At 35.2% G+C, this 26,174-nt stretch overlaps 2 protein-coding genes across 2 annotated transcripts; both read right to left on the reverse strand.

The window, feature by feature from the left end:
- On the reverse strand, window positions 1–12,105 carry LOC141816965 (replication factor C subunit 5-like). Its single transcript, XM_074704683.1, has 11 exons — window positions 12,015–12,105; window positions 11,783–11,893; window positions 11,643–11,675; window positions 11,314–11,482; window positions 10,707–10,888; window positions 9,025–9,161; window positions 8,772–8,870; window positions 7,276–7,345; window positions 7,120–7,194; window positions 5,567–5,612; window positions 1–88 (listed from the first exon to the last, which is right to left on the reverse strand). The coding sequence occupies exons 1-11, from the start codon at window positions 12,096–12,098 to the stop codon at window positions 30–32; spliced, it is 1,065 nt and encodes a 354-aa protein (XP_074560784.1). The 5' UTR covers window positions 12,099–12,105; the 3' UTR covers window positions 1–29.
- Window positions 12,106–24,432: 12,327 nt separating this feature from the next.
- Window positions 24,433–26,166, reverse strand: LOC141816964 (zinc finger A20 and AN1 domain-containing stress-associated protein 9-like). Its single transcript, XM_074704682.1, has 2 exons — window positions 26,051–26,166; window positions 24,433–25,308 (listed from the first exon to the last, which is right to left on the reverse strand). The coding sequence occupies exon 2, from the start codon at window positions 25,223–25,225 to the stop codon at window positions 24,722–24,724; it is 504 nt and encodes a 167-aa protein (XP_074560783.1). The 5' UTR covers window positions 25,226–25,308; window positions 26,051–26,166; the 3' UTR covers window positions 24,433–24,721.
- Window positions 26,167–26,174: the final 8 nt, after the last annotated feature.

A 26,174-nucleotide genomic window follows, 5' to 3' on the forward strand; every position in this document is an offset into this window, starting at 1 on the left:
CTTGATATGCTTTGCCTGCTAGAGTTTGTTCACCCGAATGTTGCAATCAGGAATGACTTGTATATGCTCATGAATTTCGCAACAAAGGCTGGTCAAAAGTGCAGAGAGAAAGCATTAGTTGTTTCGGTAAATGGGATTTCTAACATTTCACTGTTCATACATACAAATTTGATATGTACTAATAAACACAATGGTGTTCATATATATTAGAGATCCTGTGTCACAAACATCTGCCTTGATTCCGAAGCCATGGCATAGAAACGGGGTTTATAATCCAGTGATACAGAATGTTTATCGTTCATAGTAAAACTGGGGGGTGGATCACCTTCTCTGAAGGGTACATCGTGAAAAATGATTTTACTATAGATGATGAGCAGTTAGCCAGATGATCAGAAAACACTAGGTTTCTTACAAAGCCTTTTGATCACTCAAAAGATGCTACATATCCCCAATAACACAAGGGCAGTTCGCCAGATGATCAGAAAACACCAGAGCCTTTTGATCACTCAAAAGATGCTGCATACCCCCAATAACACAAGGGTTTTAGGGTTTAAATTCAACAAAAATGATAATTTTAATAAATTCCCTTTTATTTTTGATGTCAAAGTCTAAAATCCAAATTACAGTAGTAATTTCAATATGCATGGAACGATATGCATGGAACACTCAGAGATAGATCATAGATCATACCAACTTAGTTTCAGATCTCATTGGGTAGATTTAGGGTAAGATTCGGACCTAATTCACTTTGAATGGGACTTAATTAGATCCCTTATGGGTGGAATTAAGATTGTTGCCTGCAGGCTCAACTTGGTTTGATTTGGGTTAAATTAGAGGTGAAATTAAGCTGAACTGGGTAATTCTAAGTATATAGAAGCTAGACCAATTCATATAGTTTAGGTATATAAATTACCTATTAACAACTACTTGCCCGATAAGGATTTCAAGCTCCTAAAACTTGTCATTTATGTGATCAACAATTTGTTTTTGACACTAATCACCTCCACAATGATCTCTCCGGGAGCAATTGATCTTGGTTGCTTGACACACCAGAAAGTCAGTGCAAAGTCTCAGCATGCATCAACTCGAGCTCCACCATCCATGTCTGCATTTTTTTTATCTGTCTCAACTTCACTCGGCACAACACATGGTATCAAGTAATACATGCAAAAGAACTTTTCTTTGTATCGATCAACATGGAATGAGATATAAACCATATTTAATGGTGTGCTAGGGTACTTGTATGTCATAACCTAACAAATCATTGAAAATGCTATTGGACTATTATTTAACCTGGTGGAATCTTAAATTGGCAATTGTTCAAATTAGATAAAATCTCATTCATTGAAATATTAAACACATTGCCTTATCATCACTTACAACGATACATGGCCCTAAGAGGAAATGCAAATTTGATAGATTTCACCTTAGGTAGAATGAAAATATGGAGTTTAATTGCCACAATCCATATAGATGAAAGAACTGGTCATTAATTTAACAGACCAACCATTAGACAAAAATGCTCAGCCTCAAGTTGAAAGTACCTCACTCTTCTAAGTTTTATAAATCCCTTTATTGACCCACAATTCACCATGTATCACTAAACTAGGCTGTCATAATGGTAAAATCAATATATGTGACTATTTTGAAAAGATTGACAATATCTGATCAGATGGAATTCTCATGGATCCCAAGTTGAATTTCAAAAAACGTGCATTCAGGAAAGATATGACGATACTCAACATGTACATGATGTTTCCATTCTTTGATGAAAAGAAGTTGAAAAATGAAGGTGCCTTTATTTGAACAAAAGGGTTGAAATCTTATGTCATACCCGGCCACACTGTCAAAATGTATCAATAAATTACCAAAACTCAATATTTATATGCATACGTAACGATTCGTTTGTTGAATGTCTAAATGAATATCATTTCATGCTAACACTCAGTATGTCATAGTATGTTTTGGCATGCATACAGACCAATTCAAGTGAAGTTTGTTAATTTCGTATCATGCTTTTCCAAAATTCTAATTTACTTAATTATCTGATTTTGATAATTTTATTTGATTAAGCAAAGAAGCTAAGTGGAAGAGGATTATATGAGTAAAACTTATATAAATTTATCTCAATATAAATTGAAATAATATAACAATTTATATATTCTTATTTTAAATATATTAGTGAAAGACTATTAAAGGAATAAAACCTATCTAAATACATCTTGGTATGTTACAATACACGTCAAAGTGGGTCGACCGTCAGCCCAACACATTGTCCAACTTGAACTATTCTAGCCATGGGCCACAACTTCAACATCTAATGATACTTTAATCAGTGCCCGAGGTATGCAGTTGTATTTTCCTTCCCCCTTATTTATTTTAATAAATACAAGATGGGAATTAAAGTAGATAGAATCCACAAATCTTAAAGCACAAATTGATGAAAGAGAAGGCTTATATAGTGAAAAAAAAAAACTCTCATTAACGCTATACCATGGCCAACATAGGCACCCTCATGACTCCCTTGCTCTCTCCACTGCCTCTACCTTTACAACCTCAAGGAATTTTATCCAACCCCAAGCACCGACCTTGTCAATTTCCTTTCCCTCTCCAATTTTCATTGTCATTGCAACTCTCTTCTTCTTTGACAATGCTTCTTTCTCCCTCTGCGAACTCAAAGTGTCATTGTCGTCCAAATAAGCCCCAAAGACAATCTAGTAGGGTATTTTACTCATATGTATGAGAATATAATGACAAGAGTGAAAACTTCAAACGGATTAACCGAAATATTTCTCATAAAATAGAATTACATCAAAGATCAACTCTAAATTCTTATTTCTTTACATTAATCGTGGATAAATTCACTTGACATATCCAAGATAGAGTACTGTGGTGTATGTTATTTGCAAATGATATTGTTTTGATAGATGAGATACGTGAAGGAGTAAATACTAAACTCGAATTTTGACAGAAGACATTAAAAATGAAAATTTAAATTTAGTAGACGTAACAAGACAATTGTTAAAATAGGAGATGACGAGTTGTATGTAACTGAGAGCTTTAAGCATTTAGGATCATTTTTGTAAAAGGATGGAGGGATTGAAAGATGTATTATATAGAATACAAACAGAATGATTAAAATGGAAAAGAGTGTTAGATGTTCTTTATAATACTTAAAGAAAAGTTCTCCAAAATGGTGATTAGACTTGCTATGTTATATGGAGCTGAATGTTGGTCTATAACTCGAACACATTAGCATAAGATGAAAATTGCAAAAATGAAAATGTTAAGGTGAATACGAGAACATACGAGGATGGACAGAATAAAAAATAAGAACATTAAAGAAAAAATCGAAGTTGCATTTATTGAGGGAAAACTCCGAGAGACACGTTTAAGATGATTCGAACATGTACTATACGACTAATAAATGTTTTAATTAGGCGATGTAAAACTATGATAAATATACACTTCAAATGAGGATGAAGAAGACTAAAAAAGACTTGATTAGCAATAATAAAATAAGATAAATTTATTTAAATATAGATGATGATATAGTTGGGGATCTCAATGGCGTAGAAGGATCCATATAGTTAACCCCACCTAATGAGATAAGGCTTGGTTGTTGTTGTTTCCTCTCATTTCCCTTCATCTTTTATTGCTTGCACTAAACAATTTTGCTTCTCTTCTCTCGTCCACCTTCTTTCTCCCCTTCCCCATAATCTAAACACTAACCACGTCTCATCAAAACAATCCATGTAATTATCCATCGACTTCTCTTGCCTTCTTAGGTAGACATAGCAAGAATGGATTAGCCCATAATATCAACACGACAAGGGGAGATTTGCAATGTAATCAAGGATGGATAATGTGTTAATAGTATCAACCACATGGGAAAAAGTGATGTGAAATGTTAACCATTAGAAATGTTTTAAATAAAAGTACATAAATATAGGTAACTATCATTTGCCTCTCTCTTAACAACAAAGCTTTGGTCCTTTTTAGAGCTTATAGTTAGCACCATAGTTTGTAGGATTGCGATCCTACGCAGGATCAACTTGGAGTCAGAATCGGATAGTAGAATCATATGATCCTATCAAAAACCCTTAAATTTTAATTTAGTATTTGATAGGATGATCAAATTAATCAATGAAGACTAAATCAATTTGATATTTGATTAAACTTCTTTTTTAAATAAATTAAATCAAATTAATATTATTATTATTAATGATATTAATTGACAATAATAGGTTGATAATATATATAATAAATAAATATAATTTATTTTATAATTTTAAATTTTTAAAATAAATTTATATATATTTTAATGAGATAATTTGATTAGGATTTGAGGAAGTCTATTTAAATTATCTTATTTAAATTAGGAGTTAATTGAATTAATTAATTAAGATCTTATTGTGCTGATCCAAGCCTTTTTTAATTCACTATGCTGATGATTATGAAGAAACCTTTTTAAATTAATTATCATATTTGAGGAACCCTTTTTAAATTAATTATCTTATTTGAGGAAGTCTTTTGTAATTCACGGTCCTGATTGAATTAATTAATTCACAATGTTGATGTATTTTTTTTAATTCACTATACCGATCCTTTTTAATCCGCTATGCCGATTTTCCCTTCACCCGCTCCTCCCTCACCCGCGCGTTCGTTGACCGCTGCCGCTACTCTCCTCACCCGCGCTTGAGCATCCCTATCACTGTCCGACGCCTTCCCATCGCAAGTAGAGAACAGCCTCCGTCGGACGTCAGAGACAATCCCTACCATGAGAAGCTAGTAACACCTAAGTTCGTGCATCCCCTCCACAAGTCGTTGGCGTCGCCTCCTCTATAGTCGCTACCCACCAATGAGGATGTTGTCCGTGGTTCCACCAACAAGGATGTTGTCCGTCAGAGGAGAATCGTTTGCAATGTAAGATCGTGCCGAACCCACCGATTTTGTACGATTTCAGCGATTCAGTTCCGATTCCACTACAAAACCTGATCCCCAATCAATCCGGATCGATTTAGTACTTCCGGATGGCACGATCCTACGATCCGAATCGTGATTTTACAAACATTGGTTAGCACCATGCAATGGGCATAGATGCACTAAGAACAAATTTTTCCCTATGGAGAATGTTGAAATGCAGTAATCATAAAAACTAGCAAACAAGTGCATGATACTTTCTACAGTGTATGAAATCCAATGGTGCAATCCGCATGAGCCTGGCAGCATATAGAAGGTCATGCTAAATGCATCAACATTATGCTGTTCGAAATCAAACTCTAAATTCTCCATGTGCAAATAATTATGTAGCTGATAAAATAAGAATGATTCTTAAACTTCAGGGCACTAGAGTTTGTTATTCCATTGCATGCACACAAGCAATAGCATACGCATCCACAGTAAAGAATATGTAATGTAAGAATAAATTAAGCATCACTATGGTTATATTAATTTTTCTGTTAAATTAACTTGATCAATTTTTCACTTTCAGCCTATTATAAAACTATTTCGATTTTAGGCTTAACCTTGGAAATTGCATATGCAAAAGTTTTAGATAAAATACCTTCTATGTGGAATATGGCCTTTTGTCCAAGTCGCATCCTGTGTTCCTACACAAACATTAAGAGAAAATTAGACTCCAATAAGATAGAAAAAAAAAAATCCAGGGGTAGTAGAGAAGGATTTGCAATTGAATAGATTAAAAGAAGAAATTCACATTATAGTTCAGTTTACTTGAGAATAGAAGAGAGGAAGAAAGTTTTATTCCACCATTTGTTTACTAGGAAACAGAAAAAAGAATGAAAATTTTAAATTTTATGTTGGTCATTTAAAAAGAAAATAGAGAAGAAAGAAACATGTATGCTTCAAAAACCATTTTACTTATAGCGCTAATCATGTATTACAAGTAAATAATCAAGTTGATAATTTCAGTTTTAAATCACTCCATTTCCGTCACTGTTTCCTAGTTTTGGGATAATTGCATTGGGAATAAAGATTAAGTTGTTAATTTCCCAAACTTTCTTCCTTAAATTTGCTATCCATGTAAACAGGATTTTTTAAGTCATCTCTCCTATTTTTTATTTCTTCTTTTCTCTCTCCAATTAAACAATAGAAAGGGATATGGATCAACAACATCATTGGTTGAGAGAATCCTTCCAAGATTTATATCATATTTCTAGTAAGATAAGTTCATAAAGAAGTCAACTAGTGCATGTCTTTATCAATGGTCAACGATTGGATATAACTAGTCAAACAGCCAGTTTTTTTCCCCATTGGGTGGGTTTTGACAATTTTGTATGGGTGAACCCAAGTTCTAGACGTGATGAGATGTCTTGAAAAGGACTGTTATAGTGAATGCATCACTAGGCCACACATGCAATCCATTAAAGGTGACTCTGGGTAATAAGTTGGATTTGAAATCTTGGTCTAAGTGGCAGAGATGTTGACATATACTATTTTAATACCATGTTGAAATTATGCGGTAATGAAGAAGATCTAGAGGCTTAGATGAGTGAAGTACTATTAACTTGGATTCAATATTTTAGGATAAGTTGAGTTTTAACAAGTTGATGAGCCAATTCTCAAATTTATGTGGGTTGTAAAAGATGCAGAAAGCCAGAAACACTTTAAAGATGTAAACTTTGTCAAGATCTAAACTATGATTTTATATTTTTTATTTTATTTTAGTTAATGTAATAGAGAATAGAAAATGTGTCAATTAGTGAGAATTCCTTAAGATTCCTACTAATTCCATGTTTCTTAAGTACCAACTAGAGAAAATGATGAAATAGGTTAATGATTTTAGTTGCACAGTTATGATCAAAGCTATATGAAATTGATATGAAAAGCTATAGTCTAAGTCGATATGTAAAAGGAATTATCACTGTCCTTGGCTGAATCTGATGCAAAATGCCTAGCAGCTAGGTGGGCACATGCGCTCACACAACACCACCTCACACCAAATATACTCAATTGCTTTTGTACTGTGTCACTGAGGGAGACTCCACAACACTTAAAAACAGGGAAAAGAACAAAAATACTATCACGGTGGGAAGCAAGAAACATCACACACTCTCTTAACAGCAATAATAGTTTGCGTGGAGAAAATATACTCACGTAATATGCAGCCCAATGACATACTTCATGCTTTAATTCGGAGTCCAATTTCTTCAATAACTCAGACAATAGTTTCTGCAAAATCAAAATAAGATCTACAAGTAAAAAATTTCACTCGGTTAATATAGAATAATTAAATAATATAATCACTTTTACCTTTAAAATAATTTCCGGGGGAATGCAGTTCACAAGAAGTTCATATATTTTTCCACGCACAGAAAACAACCTAGCAGTGAGTATATATGAAGAGAGAATTTACAATGAGTTCTGGCACTCCTTGAGAAAAGTACAGAAAATAGAATCCTAATATCTAGATGACTTTGAGACAACAGCAACAGGACCATATACAATGAGTTCATATAAATAAAGCACAGGCTTGATAGTAAGTTAAATCTGTAGCAATATTCCAGATTTTATGGCCCTTGCAAAAGATACCATGCTCACTTTCATAACATGACACCATTTGAAATCAAATGCCAGACTCAATGGATGCTAATTACTGAGGAAGATTCCAATTTTATTTAACAACAATAAACACCAGATATGTCGTTTAATTTACATAAAGTAGACAGAACCTTGTTACCTGTATTGTAAATCACAATGTATAAAGCTTCATCATTTTCTTTGTTTAGAAAGTTCATAATAGGAAAAACATGAGTTTACAATTAGCACCAACTGTACAGTATCAGCATATCTACAAGCTCTTTCTCTCATGAAATGGTGCAAATGGAATCCTCAAATTTATATTAGGGGCACTGCAAACCAAGTGTCACAGGCACATTGGTTGTGGACAGAGCAGCAGTCTCGATGAGGATGTGACGATCATGGACTAACAGGCTGAAACATAAATCATGGCAGAACTTGTGGGAGTGTAACAATGCAATGAACCTCATGTGTGTGTGTGCAAATATATATATATATAGACAAATGATTAAGAAAAAACTTGCCACCGGAGTAAATCAAAATGGAAATGTAATGGATCCAACAGGTAAGAAACACTAAAACACAAAGACTGACCTAAAGAGCATGCAACAATTCGTATAAACATGATTCTCAATACAAGGAGTTAGGAAATACTAATGTCTATCGAGAAGCATTGACCAACCAAAGATATACTATGTTTTCAGGCTGCTATTTGTACTTGTTGTCATCATCTATCTGTGTACTCTGTTCAAAGCAATACATATTTGGCAAATATTAAGCAACTTTGATCAAACAAATAGCATGCCCACACACTGTAGAGATTGACATGGCCAACCATGCCTACATGGTTTGATAGTGGAACAATTAATGGTTGCCACACCTTCAAAACTAGTGGCTCTTAGCAGAACCACCTTTATGTTTTTCTGCCAAGATCACCTTTGCCCAGTTGTCAAAGTACAATGGCATGTCCAAAATGGTATCGCCTTTGTAATATTTGCCAAGTTTCAGTGTGAGATCAGAATAATACATCTAGCCCGTATCAAAACTTCAGTCAATGCATTGTTTAAATACTTTTCTAATAAAATGCCTAGGGCCTACAGTCAGAAACAAAGTTAACCATAAGTGTTTGTCTTATTTTTTCTGTTAGTTCCATTAGGAATTGGAATTGCAAACTGATGTTGTTAAACAAAGATGAACATATAAATATAAGAAACAAAGAAAAAACGGACCTTTTAGGACTCTGCTCCTTCATTATATCAGATGCAATTTCAGAAACATATTGTTCCCAGTCCAAGGGTGGCAAGGTCTGGTTTGCTGTGAATGGATACCTATTTCAATAACACGACATTCCAAATAAATGCACTTATTACATAGTTAAGGATGTAGCTTAGCATAAATCTTATGAACATATATGTACATAATGTATGAACAATAAGCACATCAAATTGGAATGTTAATAAGTATGGGTTCTAATTTGCTTACTGCTGTACTCGACAGGCTTCAAAAGTCAATATTGCTCTTCTTAAATTACGGTTTGATTGAGCTGCTATACGAACTGCAAGTCCAGGTGGCAGTTGTAGATTTTCCTTCTCGGCAATGAACTCCAAAATTCTGATAATCTAATCAAATATAATTTGTAAGATACTTCAATCGTCAAAAATACAAAAAATATCTACTAAAAGATCCAGAAGACCATAGAACATAAAGAGAATACCAGCATAAATAGAAAATAGGAACCAAGATATTTCAAAGTAAATTTAAAGTATATACAAATCTTAAAGAAACGAACTATGTATCCAATCACACTGTTACCATGTGAGGTTTGGCGTCATTAATTCTTCAACAAAATAACCAAAACAGTCTCACAGTTAAACAGTAGGGATGGTCAAAAAAGTCATTTAAGTACATCCATCAGATCTTCCTTTTCTCCCCAATCCCTGCACTTGTCAATTTGATATCCACGTTCAGTGGTACTCAACCACAAGAATAGCTCACATTTCATGCCATTACTGTGGAAAGCAGCCTACTGTGGTTGGCAAGGCTTCATCATGCAGGGGATGGTAGCCATCGCCACTGTCTGCATGATTGGCTTCTCCCATTGTGAGAACTCCACAGTGCATGACATGATGAAAGAGTAGGGATGCAGCACTTGCAGAAGGTCCTAGCCGCAAGGAGGGTTAAGGTAAGGAGGAATCATGAGATGAGGAAGAGGAGAACAGAGAGGGGAGGAGGTTAGGAAGTGGTTACATTTAATTAATGGTTAAGTTCAAAAATAAAGAATCAGTTATATCAGAAGTGTGAATTGTATTGAATCAAACCAATTATTGATAAAGACGACTCATCCATAGGGTTTGATCTATTTGGGTGTGACTCAAAATGCATTGTGCCATTCAAATTGCAACTACTATGATTCTGATAACTATAGTGTAGATTTGTTTGGCAAAGTAATACAGAATGAAAATAAAGAGGAAACTTGAGATTTGACTGCAGTCAATTGGATAGTGCATTTGTTCACAAAGTAATTATATGTTCCACAGCTCTTAGAGCCTTACAAGATCCATAAAAAGAAAACTGTAAGAGAAAAACTTGAAGAAAAGAAGTTGAGTTCCAAACTATTTTAGTTTGAAAAAACATGGCTTTAAGGATAGAGAACCAGAAAAACTTAAAAGGAATAAGGGATAGCAAAGTTGTTCAGAACAAATCCATGCATTGGATTCTAGGAGGACTATGATGAAGATGACGACACTCACAATCAACTAAGCTTGAATCCACAGCATGGTAAAGCAAGCTGAAGGTCCCTTTCATTTTTGGCAGATGGCTAACAGTGCTTCTTCACTCCCTTGATTGCCATGACGAAAAGGACTAAGAGGATGATTCCTTTTTTTCTCAGATTGCCAGGAAGGGAAACAATAGTTGAGATGTAAAGTGGTATTTAAGGAAGGGAAACAGACTTAACAGAAAAAACTTAGAGAAAGAAAGTAGAATTCAAAACTATTACAGTTTGAAAATTTTGGTTTCAAGGAAACTAAAAAGATTAATGGACAACAAAGTTGTTCAGAACAAATCCTGAAGCCAGATCAAAAGGGAATAAGCTGCAGAAGAGTAACATTAAAATCAGCAGTATCATACTGGTAATATTTCTTCATTCTATTTCAAAAGCAAACCTGTTCTTCACTAGGTGCGCTGACTCTAATGTTTAGACAGCGGGATCGAACAGCCTCAGTTACTTTTGATGAGCTGTTGCAGCACAAAATTAGCCTGCATGAAGAACTATACTTTTCCATTGTTCTCCGGAGAGAATGTTGAGCTTCTCTTGATAGTTTGTCAACTTGATTCAGCACTAACACTGCCAATTAGACTACCATATCAGCATCAGAATAGCAAATATGTATTGCAATAATATTGGCAGAGATCCAGCTGGTTTAATCCTTAAGATATTGCATCAATCAAGATCCTTATATCTGATAGCAATCTCAAGAAGCTAAATTCCATGGTTTTTAAATTAGTATAACTCAATGATGATGAAAGTTGTAAAACGATATTAAAATAATTATAATATTCTGTAAATAATCTAAAGTTTCTCCTTATCTGAGAAATTATATATATATATATATATAGATAACAAAAGGGGAGAGAGAGACAAAGAGATTGTAATCTCTCACAGATTTTCACAGTTAAAGAATTCAGAAAAACTCATCTCATAATTTTCACAGAGATGAGTTTACCATTGAACCCTAATTTTACAAAAGAAAGAAACCAAATGCAGTCTACCTTTGAACCCTCTTTTGCCTTTCATATCTACAGGCCTGTTTCTTGCCATTTCCTTAATAATCTCCTGAACTATATATCGGTCCTGAAATCCTGCATCACTAGGATTCATCTCAACGTGATATGTGCTGGATAACATTGCCAGTTCCAACTCAATTGTTCGGGTACCAGCCTAAATTGCAAACATAAAACAAAAAATTCAGTAGCATAAGTGACTTAACCATTGGCCACAGATTATGCATGCCAGTACTACTTCTGAGTGGAAAAATTCGAAAGGCTACAATGCATCAGAAATGAAGGACTGAGACAAAATCCAAAATTTGACAACTTACATCAATTTTCCAGGTCTTGTTCTCCAACTTCACCTGCCGTAGGGTATTAAAAAAAAAGGCCACACGCACAAAAAAAAAATGATAAACAAGCGCACCAGTTAGGATCAAAACATATCATTACCAGAAGATCATATACAGACCTTTTCAACCCCGGGACCAAACATTTCATTCAGAAGGGCCACGATTAGGGTTTTTTTGCCAGAACCAGTCGGGCCATAGAATAGTAGATGAGGACAGTCCTGCTCCGTAACCTGAGACAAACGCAATGCGGGGAGACTAAAGAGACATACGCAATGGCCCATACGTGAAAAGGACGAAAAGAGTGCGCATGAACCAACCAAACTAAAAATAGGGTTTTTCTGTAGATCTCACCAATTTCTTCAGGTTTTGGGCGATGTCTTCGTGGGCTAGGATCTTGTCTAGGCTCCTCGGGCGGTGCTTGTCGACCCACAGCATCGTCGCCGGCGAATGGCGTGGACGAGCGGGAGAAAGATAGAAGCAAATGGCGGGAACGCCTGAAGCGTAGATGTAGCAGAGGCGCAGACCGGAAGGACCATCAAGCCCAACAGTTGTTTTGGGCTTTATGTGGGCCGATCTCCTAATTCACCTATTAATAAATTCGAAAAATAATTTATGCACATATTTTTAAAATATCTCTTAATTAAATTTTTAATTGAGCTTTTCACATTACTTAAATTTTTTTATTTTGAAATATTAAAATACTTTTGAATTTACTTTAAATTGACTTTTTTGGATCCATTATCACCCGATTTTCAGTCTTCGATAGTAATTAAATATTTTTTTATCAAAAGTATTTAATGGTCCTGTATATTTTGAATTTATGTCAAATTTTATTGACATTATTGCACGGTTCTCTTGAGTCAATTCATATTAATCTTTTCAAATTTTTAATTTTGTGATATTTTTCATCAAAGTATTTTAACTGCTTAAAAAATATTAATTTGTATCAAATTAATATTATTGCACTCCTAGAATTTACCTAATTTATTTATTTTTCAAATATTTGATCATATCAACATGACTCGAGTGATTTTTAATCGATCAACTAACAATTTGCTCGTGATAAATTTGATAAAGTAGGTTGAAGAAAAAATATTTTGGAAAACCATAAAAACAAGTGGTCACTTTAGTAAAATAGAAAAAACAAATCTAGCCATTTTGTTTGGCTAAGTTATTTAAGAATAACTAATAAATCTACTATATGTTCTCCATTTAATTGAGATTTATTATATTCTACACGTGTCAACCAATCACTTCGACTCCGTCAGATTCAATTGACCAAACTAACCACAGTCCAAGTCAACCAACCTACGCCGCACTAGTTTCTGACTAAAATCACCCCTTGGTATTAGACCCCATTGTGATTTGAAATCAACCGTTCAATAATTTTAGAAATGTGGATCATTAATCTTAATCATCCAAGATAATTACAATTTACAATTCACAATTATTTTTTATTTCGACAATTTAAAATTATTTTTTTATTTAAAAAATATTTAAATATAAATTTATAAAAAAATATTTAAAAAATTTGCACTTATTTAGAATATAAGAAAATCAAAATGCATATAGTTCACTTATCTTTTTCACCCTTCTTCCCATAAGAAGTGATGTTATTATTCATTTCCATTTTCCGTTCCCATAGTGCTAGTTCATTTGATATAAAAACATCTACTTTATCATCAAAATTACATTAATTATATTATTTGCAGTCCTTGTTCTATCATCAAATAATATTTGTACTTCTTAAGAGTAAACAGACAAAGTAGATCATTGTTCATTCAATATATTACCTACAGAATTAAACGTCTATTCTACAATAATGGTTGGCACTAGATAAATTAGGATTTCTTTTGCTATGATGGTAATGATAAGAAAACTTTTCAAGTGTGTTAGGTTCAAGTTATCGTGTATAATCTTGATTATGTGATTATCTGATAATCATATAATCAAAGTTATTAAATAAAATATGATCTAATGTTGTCTAGTACAATTTAGATAATATAATAAAAATTTATTTAGTCACAAGTTTTGATGTATAATCTAGTTTAAGAGTTTTAGGATTATTTAAAATTTAGAAAAAAAATATATGATATTATTATTAATGGTGATATATATATATATATATATATACAGGGGCGGATCCAGGATTTCATATTTGGGGGGGCCATATAATAAAAACGATATACTCATTTGAATCCAAAAATTATCCAAAGATACATATCAAGGACCTAAGTACAACCATAATTAATTAAATAATTATAAAAAAAAATAAAGAATAACTAAATTAACATTTATAATCCTTAGCACAAAAACCTAACATAGCATAATACTGAAAAGCTGGTTCATTTGCTCTATTCCTTTGAAAAAATTTATTAATCGTTTTGATTTTTTCCATTTGAAACATTTAATACTGAAAAGCTGGAATTATTTCAAATAGGTGAATAATAATTAATAACAATAATATTAAATCAAATATTAAGTTAGTGAATAATAACAACATAAAAAATATCAAACTTTTTATCATTTCATCAAATATTAAAATAGCAATTCCAACTTTAACTAATAAATCATTTAGACACTTTAATTTCTAAACTCATAAGATTTGATTAAAATGCCTAAAATCGGGCGTCCACGCGACGACCAGGGGGCGTCCACGCGACGACCAAGGGGCGTCCGGTGAGTTCCCGTCTCCTCCGAGAACAAAAAGAGGGTTTGGGGCGAATCATCTCCTGTATTCTAAGAGAAGATGAATCAGAAATATGGCATCCATCCGTGCACCTCTGCTTCCTCGAGAAGATCGAGCTTGTCCCTGCGGGCGTCGAGCAGGCGCTGCACGGCCTGGCCTTGGGAAGACATGCGCACGCGGCGCGCCCGGACGCGCGCCTGCACTCGGACCAGCGCCTGCGTGGTCGTAACGTACGTGGGCTGGGGGGCCATGGCCCCCCCGGGTCTTACTACATCCGCCACTGTATATATAAATAAATGGATTCAAATAATATTTAGAATCTTTTAAAAAATTAGGATAGTTTTGTTGAGTTTTAAACTATATCTATTTAGTTTATCTATAGCTACGAATTGATTAATTCAATTAATCAAAATTTTAATAAAAAACCTAAGTTTTAAAAAAAATCTCGTCTTGTCCCTCACACACGCGAACACACGACCGTGCACCTGTGTTGTTGTCGTTGTCACCTGCGACCTCCGACCCAAGACGAGCCTTCTACACCAAGGAACGATGACAACACTGAGCCAACGCGCGCCCTAGTTGCTCGTGCTCAACAACCAACCCTCTGCGAGTCTTCTACATGAAGAAATGATGGCGACGTCGAGCTAGCACCGTCCACGTTGCTCGCTCTCAACAACCACACAAAGGAACAACGCCGACGCGGAGCAGACACCACTGTCCTCACTGTTCGTTGTTCGTTGCTCACCCTCAAAGATCGATCGCAACTGATTCTCGTTAACCCCAGAATCAAAAAAACCTCGTTCTACTAAGTTAATTGCATTCCCGAGTTTATAACCCTTTTGCTGATGTTATGCTGTTCCAGCCAATACACCGTGGATAGTTCAAACACTAATTCACGAACTATTGACATGCACACTCCTCAAAGAGAGTCGCCTAGAGAGATGAGATGGTCTGAAAAGCACTCAAAAAGAGAGTTAGAATGACGCCGAGGTGGATCCTGGCAAGCAACTCTGACGCTCAAGTTATAGGTTAGCGTGAGGAGTTTAATGACTTGAAAAAATTAGGGTTGATGTGTGCATATCTGTGCTCATGGGCATGAGCCCCCTTTTATAGAAATTGATCTCCGAAATATTAGCATCTATTTTAGAAAATAGTCTGGGATACTTGTTCTAGTTTAGAAGGATTCTGTTTAATTTTTATCTTTTGGGAGTATTTTCCTATTTTTATGAATTTCAGAAGAGACAATCTTGGTCTCCCCGGGTTAGGGGTTGACCCTCTTCTTGGTTTAAACAGATGCTAATGTTAAACTTCGGCAAGTGAATGTCGAGTAAATGCTGAGACCGAAGCATGAGGTCAGCATGAGATGTTGGAGGTATGTCGAGACCGAAGCATGATAGGTCAGCACGAGATGCGGAGGCATGTTGAAACCGAAACATGAGGTCGACATGAGATGCTAGAGGTATGCCTAGTTCGAAGCATGAGGTCGGCATGAGATGCAGGAGGTATGCCAAAACCGAAGCATGAGGTCGGTGTGAGATGTTGGAGGTATGCCAAGATCGAAACATGAGGTCGGCATGAGATGTGGGAGGCATGTTGAGACCGAAGCATGAGGTCACCGTGAGATGCTGGAGGTATGCCGAGTTTGAAGCATGAGGTCGGCATGAGATGCGAGAAGTATGTCAAGATCGATGCATGAGGTCGGCGTGAGATGCGAGGGACATGCTGAGACCCTCGCACAAGATTAGACTCAAAGCCGAAGAGGTCAGCATGAGATGTCGAAGATATATCGAGACTAGAGTTTGAGGTCGGCTCGAGGTGGATGAGGTCGACATGAGATACGGGAGGTATGTCGAGACCTCCGCTCGAGGTCGAACTCGAAGCCAGAGAGGTCAACATGAAATTGGGGACTCAATCGATAATTTCCTATCATACTTATCTACATTTCTCTAAACCTCCTCTTCCTTATTTTAAAATCATGGAACTATATCGGTTTGTCACATGCTGAGTACATGATTATTAAAAGACTCCACTGGATCATAAGCCTTCTGATTTAGTCTAGTCAAAGGAGGTGAAGTCCAACTGACTAGACTTGAGTTGAGTCATATGTCATATCTTTAGCGTGCTGTACCTAGTGAGGGCTTGCGTCATCATTCACATGGTTTTAATGATGATGGAATCAATGGATGATTTGATTTTTTTAACCACATTATCGGACATCTTCCTTTGATTTATTACTTCGTTCAATGCATCCTTTGATTTGATTTTTAACAGAGAAGATTTTGTTTTAATTTGTTTAGGCGGGATGTTGAAGGTGACATAATCTCCACGTTAAATCAAAAGGAAAACCCTAGCCTATGCGACTCTTTTCCTGCTTTCATATTTTCTTCGTCTGCTTCCTTCGATATCTGGCGTTGATGGTTCTGATGTGTATCAGGGGAGTGTCTTCTTGAGGATCTGACATCTTGATATCGGATAGGGCTGGTTTGGTTTTTATCTGAATGATTTCTCTGACCTTCTTGCTTAGAATATTTATGAGTGGAATGTCCAATCGTAGGGGACAAAGCTCTTTTTCCTTGATGTTTTTCCTGTATGACTCACTCAACCTCTTGCGCTAACTGCCTACACTCATTAGTATTATGACTAGAGGGCTGATGATATGTGCAAAAATGAACCTGCTCTTTTCGAGGGATTTGAGTAAGTGCGTCTTCTGAAATAAGAAAGGAGGTAATAACATGTACTGTGCGTCTCTCTCATCATGAAGGTGTAGGGATCTTGTTTCAAAAAATAATCGCAAACGCAGCGGAAAAAGTTAAAATAATTTTTTTTGATCCCTCCAAGGATCCATGTGTATACATAAAGAAAGTGTTTCTTTTGACTACATCTTAGTTAAGAAGTTACCCTATAGCATAGCCCTTCGCAATCCTGACAGCAACTTTTTGATGGCAGATCTCAGCACGATCAGAATGGCCGCACCTCTACGGTATCCACACGAACACTATCTTGGAGAAGGAGATAAAACCTATGGTTGTGCTAGCAACCACACTAAGGCTCTCCTCTAAAGAGTTTTATTTGGCCAAAAGCAATGGAATAAGCATACACGACAAGGGAAAAGAAGGAAAAAGCACACTCTTCTTCTGCAAAAGGTGGATCCGCCACCTTAGCGGCCCCACACGGTCGGCCCCACGACCATCTGTGAGGAGGTAAATCGAGAAAGTGTAGTTGGTTACGACGCAAGAAAAAAGCACACTCACTCACATTGAGAGAAGCTTAAATCCTACTTGCATGCATTAATCCACTTGCATGCATTATCGAGAAAACTTCTCAACTTCATGCAACGTTGAGGAGGTTTCATGCATGAAATCATATTTTAATGCATTAATCCCTATTTGCATGTATTGCATGCAACATTGAGAAAACTTCTCAACTTCCTTAGAAAACTTCTCAACTTCATGCAACGTTGAGGAGGTTTTATGCATGAAATCATATTTAATGCATTAATCCCTATTTGCATGTATTGCATGCAACATTGAGAAAACTTCTCAACTTCCTTTTGAGAAAACTTCTCAACTTCATGCAACATTGAGGAGGTTTCATGCATGAAATCATATTTAATGCATTAATCCCTATTTGCATGCATTTGACTTCTTAAATTGTTTCATTTGAGTCTAACTCAAATTAAACCAATTTGAGTACAACTCAAGTTTGGCCAAGTAATGAGTCTAACTCATTTTAGTCCATTCAATCAACTAATGATTCATTTAGTCAAACTAAGATGATCATGTATCCAAAATATCATGTTCTTTATGTGTGACCTAATAGGTTCTTGTAACGTTGGTAATGTTTCTAAAACCCTTTTAGAAACATAAACAATGAGTGACATCTAACAATGTATCATTACTACCTAAGTGACAAAAATGTCGAGATCTGACATAATCTTACGGTGGCTACTATAATGTATGATCATGTCTCTCTATCCTCGATATCTAGATTGATCAATGAGGCATAGACCGTGTCATCCTTTTATCAATCTTTATATTTCTTGATCCCCAAGTACACTCATTCAAGCAAATGAGCTTAATATCTTATATTGACTCATTTGAGCATGGTCATGCATTTCGTGGTCCTACTCTATCAAGAGGTCGTAAGATATCACTCCCATTATATGGGAGGGATAGATCCCATCTACATCACTCATATCCCTTCGCATAATTTGTTGCATACCCAGTGATCGCCTTTATAGTCCACCCGATTATGAGTGACGTTTGACGATACCAAAGTACATAACTTCTTATGTAAGGAACCGTAGTGACTTTAGGTCTAAGAACTATTCATACCAATAGTCACATGAGAAAGTTTATGACACTCATATAACGATCCATGAAATTTTCTCATGGCGGGTCAATTCAGTATACATTCTCTAATGTATACTCATGTGTCAGCTTGATATCTCATATCCATGACTTGTGAGATCAAGTCATCCAGCTGACATACATGTTAGTCTCAACGCATTGACATCGTTCCTGAATATTAATGCTTAACAAGGAATGATTAAAAGTAGTATTCTCTATATCATCTTACTATCGATTCAAACAATCAATATGATGTAGATAATAACTAGCTATCCAAGGACATTATTATACTTAGTTATTTGACACAACAAATACAAAGTAAGTATAATAACAAAAAACTTTTATCTTTATTAATTAATAGAAAATGATACAAAAAGTCCCTAGTCAATCATCACATAATTGGCTCTAGGGCTTACTACTAACAAAAGTCACATATAGTCCTCGTGATATTCCTTTGTGATTTGTGGATGGAGAAACTTTCTTTTCTAATTTGGAGATGACCGAGCTGTCATCTCACCGGGGGAGCTGAGTTTCTTCTAAATGTATATATTTTTCGGCTCTTTTTAATAACTTTGCATAATTGGCAAGGGGTTTCTTTACCAGCGATCTAAAGAATTCTTCATCTATTAAACCTTGAGAGAAAGCACTGGTTAATACTTCTGCGGGTGTGGAAGGGATATCCCAAATAACTCGATCAAACCTTTGGATATACTCTCTTAGAGTCTCTCGAGGCTTCTGTTTCATAGTGAACAAGTTTAATGGCGTTTTCTGGTATCTTTTGTTGTTGACAAATTGATGGAGGAAGGCAATCTTGAAATTAGAAAAAGAATGTATGGACAAATTAGGGAGGCGGCTGAACCATCTCTAAGCAGAATCTAATAGGGTGGTTAAGAAGACTTGACACTTGACTCCATCCAGTTATTGATGCAGTAGGGCAACATTTTTGAAATGGCATAAATGGTCTTCTGGATCTGATGGCCCTGTGTATTCTCCTAATCGGGGGTTGTCGAAAGTGTCGAGGCAACTCCTGTTTCAGAATTTTTTTAGAAAATAGTATGCGGGGTATGCTTACCTCTTCATCCATGGTTATCTTGCTTTTGTAATTGGGTCGGAACATATTGGTTTTTGACTCGTGTGAATCCTCTTCCAAAAAAGTTGTTTCTTTATTAAGGGAGTTCATAAGTGGCAAGCCGCCCTCCATTGATATCGGTTGTCTTCTATGAGAAAAGGGATCTTCTAGGGAAGGTAAAGGAATTCCCGAAGGGGTAATAATGAATGATGTTGTAATACCTTTATCATTGTCTATGAGACTAATTAAATATTTTTTATCAAAAGTATTTAATGGTCCTGTATATTTTGAATTTATGTCAAATTTTATTGACATTATTGCACGGTTCTCTTGAGTCAATTCATATTAATCTTTTCAAAATTTTAATTTTGTGATATTTTTCATCAAAGTATTTTAACTGCTTAAAAAATATTAATTTGTATCAAATTAATATTATTGCACTCCTAGAATTTACCTAATTTGCACTCTTGAGCAAATTTAAGAATAACTAATAAATCTACTATATGTTCTCCATTTAATTGAGATTTATTATATTCTACACGTGTCAACCAATCACTTCGACTCTGTCGGATTCAATTGACCAAACTAAGCACAGTCCAAGTCAACCAACTTACGCCGCACTAGTTTCTGACTAAAATCACCCCTTGGTATTAGACCCCATTGTGATTTGAAATCAACCGTTCAAAAAAAAATGATAATCTCAGTTAGTCGCATTGACTCAATCTCTAAGGGTGATCGGTCCGGTCCCACAAAAGTTTCCCACCGGCCACCAGGGTAAATCGGAAAGCGCACGCAGCGGCCAACCCAGATGTCCAACATCCTTTAATTGCGTGAAATCAACCGTTCAATAATTTTAGAAATGTGGATCATTAATCTTAATCATCCAAGATAATTACAATTTACAATTCACAATCGTCCAATATGATTCAGTCCACAATTTACGACAATTTAAAAAATATTTAAATATAAATTTATAAAAAATATTAAAAAAATTTGCACTTAGGATATAAGAAAATCAAAATTCATATAGTTCACTTACCTTTTCACCCTTCTTCCCATAGGAAGTGATGTTATTATTCATTTCCATTTTTCGTTCCCATAGTGCTAGTTCATTTGATATAAAAACATCTATGGTTATTATTCATCAATAACGGACTCACATATAAATTTAAATTTTTTAATACTTACAGTATTAGAATTAGTATTATCATATGATATTAAAAATTAATCTATATTCTTATAAAATTAAGCATAATAATTTAGTGATGTTGTAAGCAATATGTGATTCATAAAAAAACTCGATATGCTAATAAATCTTTTTGAATTGTCTAATTTTTACTGACCCAATATCAAATCACACTCATATATGAATAAATTTATCAATAGTCACTTCAAATATCATAATATAAATAACTTTATTATTTAATTTACTAAATTATTTAATTAAATCTTTTTTTGCCTTATCTTACTAATATTTTTTATTATATGAGTAAGTGTAGTTTGGGAAACTGTAGGATTAGTATGTGCGCTAGAGGGGTGAATAACATTCGTTCGTTCGTTAGTGCTATCAAAAAGACTAATAGCGAAATTAGATAACAAAATAAAGACACAGATTTTACTTTGTTCCTAACCCCTCAAGGTTAGTACGTCTAAGGCCTATGTACGGAAAGTGCCCATCCATTAATGGTCTACTTTTTGAAACTTTTTCAGAAACGAAAAACTTGTCTTACAGTCAAATAATAATAAAAGTAAAGTACAAAAGTAAGACAAAAAGTAACAAACACTCGTGTAGCTCGATCTAGAAGTCCTGAGCGCAGTATACTCCTCTTTAAACTTCCCCAATTGCATGAGTATGACTTTGGTCATGTTCGGCAGCACTACAAGATGATGGAGTAGTAAAAATTAGGGTTCTTCCTTATGTTGCATGCTGAGGGCCTTATAAAGATGCTTCCGAGCGCCCTAAATCGATCCGATCCATCTGATTCCGTTAGTTTTTATCGAGGCCAATTCCTCCTGATTCAAGTGCCTGGACCAACTTGGGTGCCTAAACGGTCCAGGCACTCAGAGCATGATCTAAGCGCTCGAAGTGATTTCAACCAAGTTTGACCTGATTGACTCCGGACTTGATTCGGCTACTTTTCTTTACTTTTCTTATACTTCTTCAATTTTACTTTTAACTCTTGGTTCCTACAAGATCAGCATACACACAAACAAGCAACCTAAACTTAATTATAGTCTGTCTAACCTACTAGACTTACTTAAGTCTTACCTTGTAAGTCTAACCTACTAGATTTACTCGTGCCTAACTTCCAATTAGGACTAATTACTAGGTAGATTTCACACCTGTCAAACATCTAATCATCCTTGATCTGTTTGGGGTTTTCCTTTGCCTAATCTCTAATTAGGATTAGTCACTTAGTAGACTTTCCACCTGCCAAACATCTAGTTACCCTTGATCTACTTAGACTTTCTCTTGTCTAACCTTCAGTTAGGACTAATCACTTAGTAGACTTCCCACCTGCCCAATCTCACAAATCAAGACTTCCTGCCTAGCTTCACTCACCAGAACTTCTTGCCCAGCTTCACTCACTAGGACTTCCTATCCAACCTCAAATCAGGACTTCTCCTGCTTAGCCTTTAGCTAGGACTTCTCCTGCCTAGCTTCCAACTAGGACTTCTTGTCCGGTCCAACTGACTAGGACTTCTTGCTAGTCTTTTGATCAACTTTAACCCGACTATACTTCGCTTACATCTAAATATTATGTCTTGTTTAGATAAACCCCTGATTAAATTGACCAGACCTAAATATATTATCAAATATTAAAATCTTGGAGGTAGACTAGTGCTCCCTGTACCAACAGAAACAGGTTTAGCAAATGAGTTAAGTGATTTTTGATAAAAATCTTGAAATGTGCATTTAGACCCAAACCTAAAATAAATATATTTTACAGAAATAAATCTAACTACTGATTCTCTTAATTTATTATCAAAATATTTAAATAAACTTAAATCGATACCTCCACTAATTGATGAAAATCTAAATAATTACGTTTAAGAACATTCGACTCTAAATTCCATCGAGTGCTTCATTTAGACGTATCACTTTAATGACCTATAATCGTCGCTCCATTAGAATTTGTAAGAATCTTTGTAATACTTACCTTTTGCACATAATTCTACATATAGAAGAGTTATTTTCTCAAAATGCTTAATAAAAATAGATAATTTAAAATATGTAATATCCTGAATCTTAAAAGTTGAGTAATTTTTTGTATCTCAAATGTCGGAAGTTGCTTTGGTTCGTTTATCATCGATAAATTGAATGTCATCGAGATCCACATTCAGATTGATTATTTTCTTGCTCTTCCAAGATCGAGATGAATCTCCTTCCATTAGTATTGAAGAATTGAAATTGAAAGCGATTTAGATTTCAAAATTTAGAGATGAGAAAAGAGACGATGATGTGAAAAATAATAAAATGAGCTATCTATTTATAAAGTTTAAAAAATAACAGATATTAAATCATAGTCATTGATAAAAAATAGTCAATTAATTTTAAATGTTAAAAAAATAAAAAAAATACTTCTCGATGGTTAGAACCAGTTGGTTTTCAATGGTAAAATTCAAAAAAAAAATGGAATCAAAGGCCGATAGTTCAGAACGTCGATTTACAATTAATTTTGGGCTAGAACCGTAATTGATCCATCCCCAGATAGGCCAGTTCCAATTCTGATCCGTTTAACCGGGTCAACAGGTAACCAATCCGTTAACTTGATTATGGGTCTGAGCCGAGTCCAGTTCAGACCCGACCCAAGATCGAGTCTACATTGTATGCAAACCAAACCCAACTGGCCTTGCACAACTCAGTTAAATTAGCTTGTATCAAACCCGACCCATTCATACCTCTATTTATTGAGCAACTAAACCTTGTTATTTTTATCTTATTTCTCAATGGCAGTTGCTACAATTTGTAGGAGGCTGGTGAGAATGTGTCTAAATTCCAAGAACTGTGACCATACAAAATATAAAAAGTTATCATAAGTTAGGGAATCATTTGTAATGTGAGTTAGGCCCTAAAGCAAGGAAATAAAAAACCTAGAAGATAAAGTTGTGAGCTATGTGTTGTGTCATTTGCATTCAAACAAGTTTAGTGAGTAGCCACATTGCTTTTTTTTTTAAAATATAATAATGCTCTTCTTCTTCTCTGTCCACCTTCATCATCTTTAGGCCTACAAAAAATATGGCACAATGATTATGACTTTTTTTAAAAAAAAAATTGTAGGGATGAAGTAGGTTGGGAATGATGTGTTTTTTTCAGCAAGATAAGATGCTTAATATCATTAGGTTTACCTACTCATTATGCTTTTCTTTCTTTTTAAAATTCTCACCACTATTCAATTTTGTTTATGATGCTTTAAGTAAGGTAGAAGCATTGCTTACGTAGAATGAAATAGGGGAAAAAATGACTAATGAACAAAAAATGCACCACTTATTTCCAAAAGTGAACCTCTACTTCATTTTTTATAGTAATCTGACTTTTACTTAATTTAAAATGTTTAATTTCCAATAATTTTCTCTATAATTAAAAATTTCAGATATATTTTATTTACAGACATTCATCTCATTTCACACAACTTGTAATGCAGTTTCAAATTGGAGGGAAATGTTAATTGAAAATAACAATCTTGAGACACAGCTACTTTGTCCCTTTGCTATATGAAAACATGCACACTCAGTCTTAAGAAACAAAGATTCTTGATATTTCAGAATGAAAACTAAAATAGATTTGAAGCAATATTTTCGACACAATTTCTTTTTTACATTATTTACTGCTCAGAAACACACTGACATCTTCAATTCGAAGCATAAGGCTTTTCGTAAAGACTTGGCTACTCGAATCACATCGGAACAAAATAGGGCTCCTTGTGCCCTTTCAAGGAATGCAATGGCCTCAAATTTTCTCCAACTTTTCTGCCTTCACAACAAAGTTCTCCTTGGCCAAATGCTCGCGGCCAGCAGTCTTATAGTCGAACGAGCATTTGTGTGTCTCGTAATACCTATGGGATGAACAGAAGGTGCCCCCACAGCGACATTTGAAGCCTATTAATCCTACCCTCTTCTGGCATTGGGCACAACGGTTAGCCGGTTGCTTCTTGCACACAGCCTCCAGTTGATCATCGACGACCTTCACCTGACTTGGCCCATCCAACTTACTTGATCCTTCAACATGTTTGATTTGAAGAGAAGATGGAACGGCAATTGCTTTCTCAACTTCTGTGGTAGCGGGAGAATCCATCGACTTATGTTTCATGGCAAAGACCTTGTAGCATTTGGAGCAAAGGTTATTGGTCATGGCATTCCCAAAAAACCCACATTTATTTGCACATAAAATTGGGACTTCAGGAGTTTCACACTCGGTTAGTTCGATATCCTTCTTCCAGCTCTCCTGTGCCATTAGATCTTGAAGATCTTATTAGCTCTCCTATGATTTTGGAGGGGCAAAATCAATGAGGAAGATCCTATAAAAGGTTGCAATACCTACAATTACATTAATAGTCAATAATCCACCATCAAGAAGGGGAAAAGTTGAAATAAATTCAACTAATTATCACAATGTTTTTCAAGGAATGATCCTAACCCTGAAGAGTTTTTGGCAAGAGAACCTATGAAAGATCTAAAAGCATAGAATTCTATACAATTTATAAAAAAAAATACACCAAAAAGATGATAATGAAAAACGCATAGTTACAAAACTATAAAAGGTCAAGTTATTTTGATCATGATAAAAGCATACAACCAAAGAGAGGGAAAACAAGGACCGAAATTGAGAACAAGTATGCCTATTTATCCGCAAGAAAAGAGAGTTTTATAATTCTTCTTGGCATATAGAACTATAGAATCACAAAAGAACACCATGGACCCAATTCAATTTAGAAGACGATCACAAAAAATAAGCAAAACTAGAACAAATGCCAATATTTAGCACGTAGATCTCTCGATTACCTCAAAAAAGAAAGATTCCACTTGGATCTTGATCCTTAAAAAGAAAAACACAACAAACCTAAATTTAGACAGAAACATAAGAGTTCTATAATCCAAAGAACTTTGGTAGAATCCCCCCACAAAGTCTAGAAGGCAACCAAATCACTCCACAAACCAAAACACAGGAACCATATCCCAATTCCCCTAAAAGCATGAACGCCATCTCAACTCAAGTCCGGCAAAAACGCACAAAGATCGAATCTTTAAAACTCGATAGAGAGACAGAAGCCGGAATTACCAGAAGCTCAGCCAATCGAAGCGAACTCGAAAGCCACAGATGATCAAGGACGCGATCGCCTCCACTGAAACAACGCCCGAACTGAGAAAAGTGGAGCCGCGATTTGGAGGATTAGCCGTAGGGT

The sequence above is a fragment of the Curcuma longa genome, unplaced genomic scaffold (genome assembly GCF_044706935.1).
Source record: "Curcuma longa cultivar G26 ecotype Majalengka, Jawa Barat unplaced genomic scaffold, ITB_CL_G26_1.1 contig_18818, whole genome shotgun sequence".
In the NCBI taxonomy this organism is placed as follows: domain Eukaryota; kingdom Viridiplantae; phylum Streptophyta; class Magnoliopsida; order Zingiberales; family Zingiberaceae; genus Curcuma; species Curcuma longa.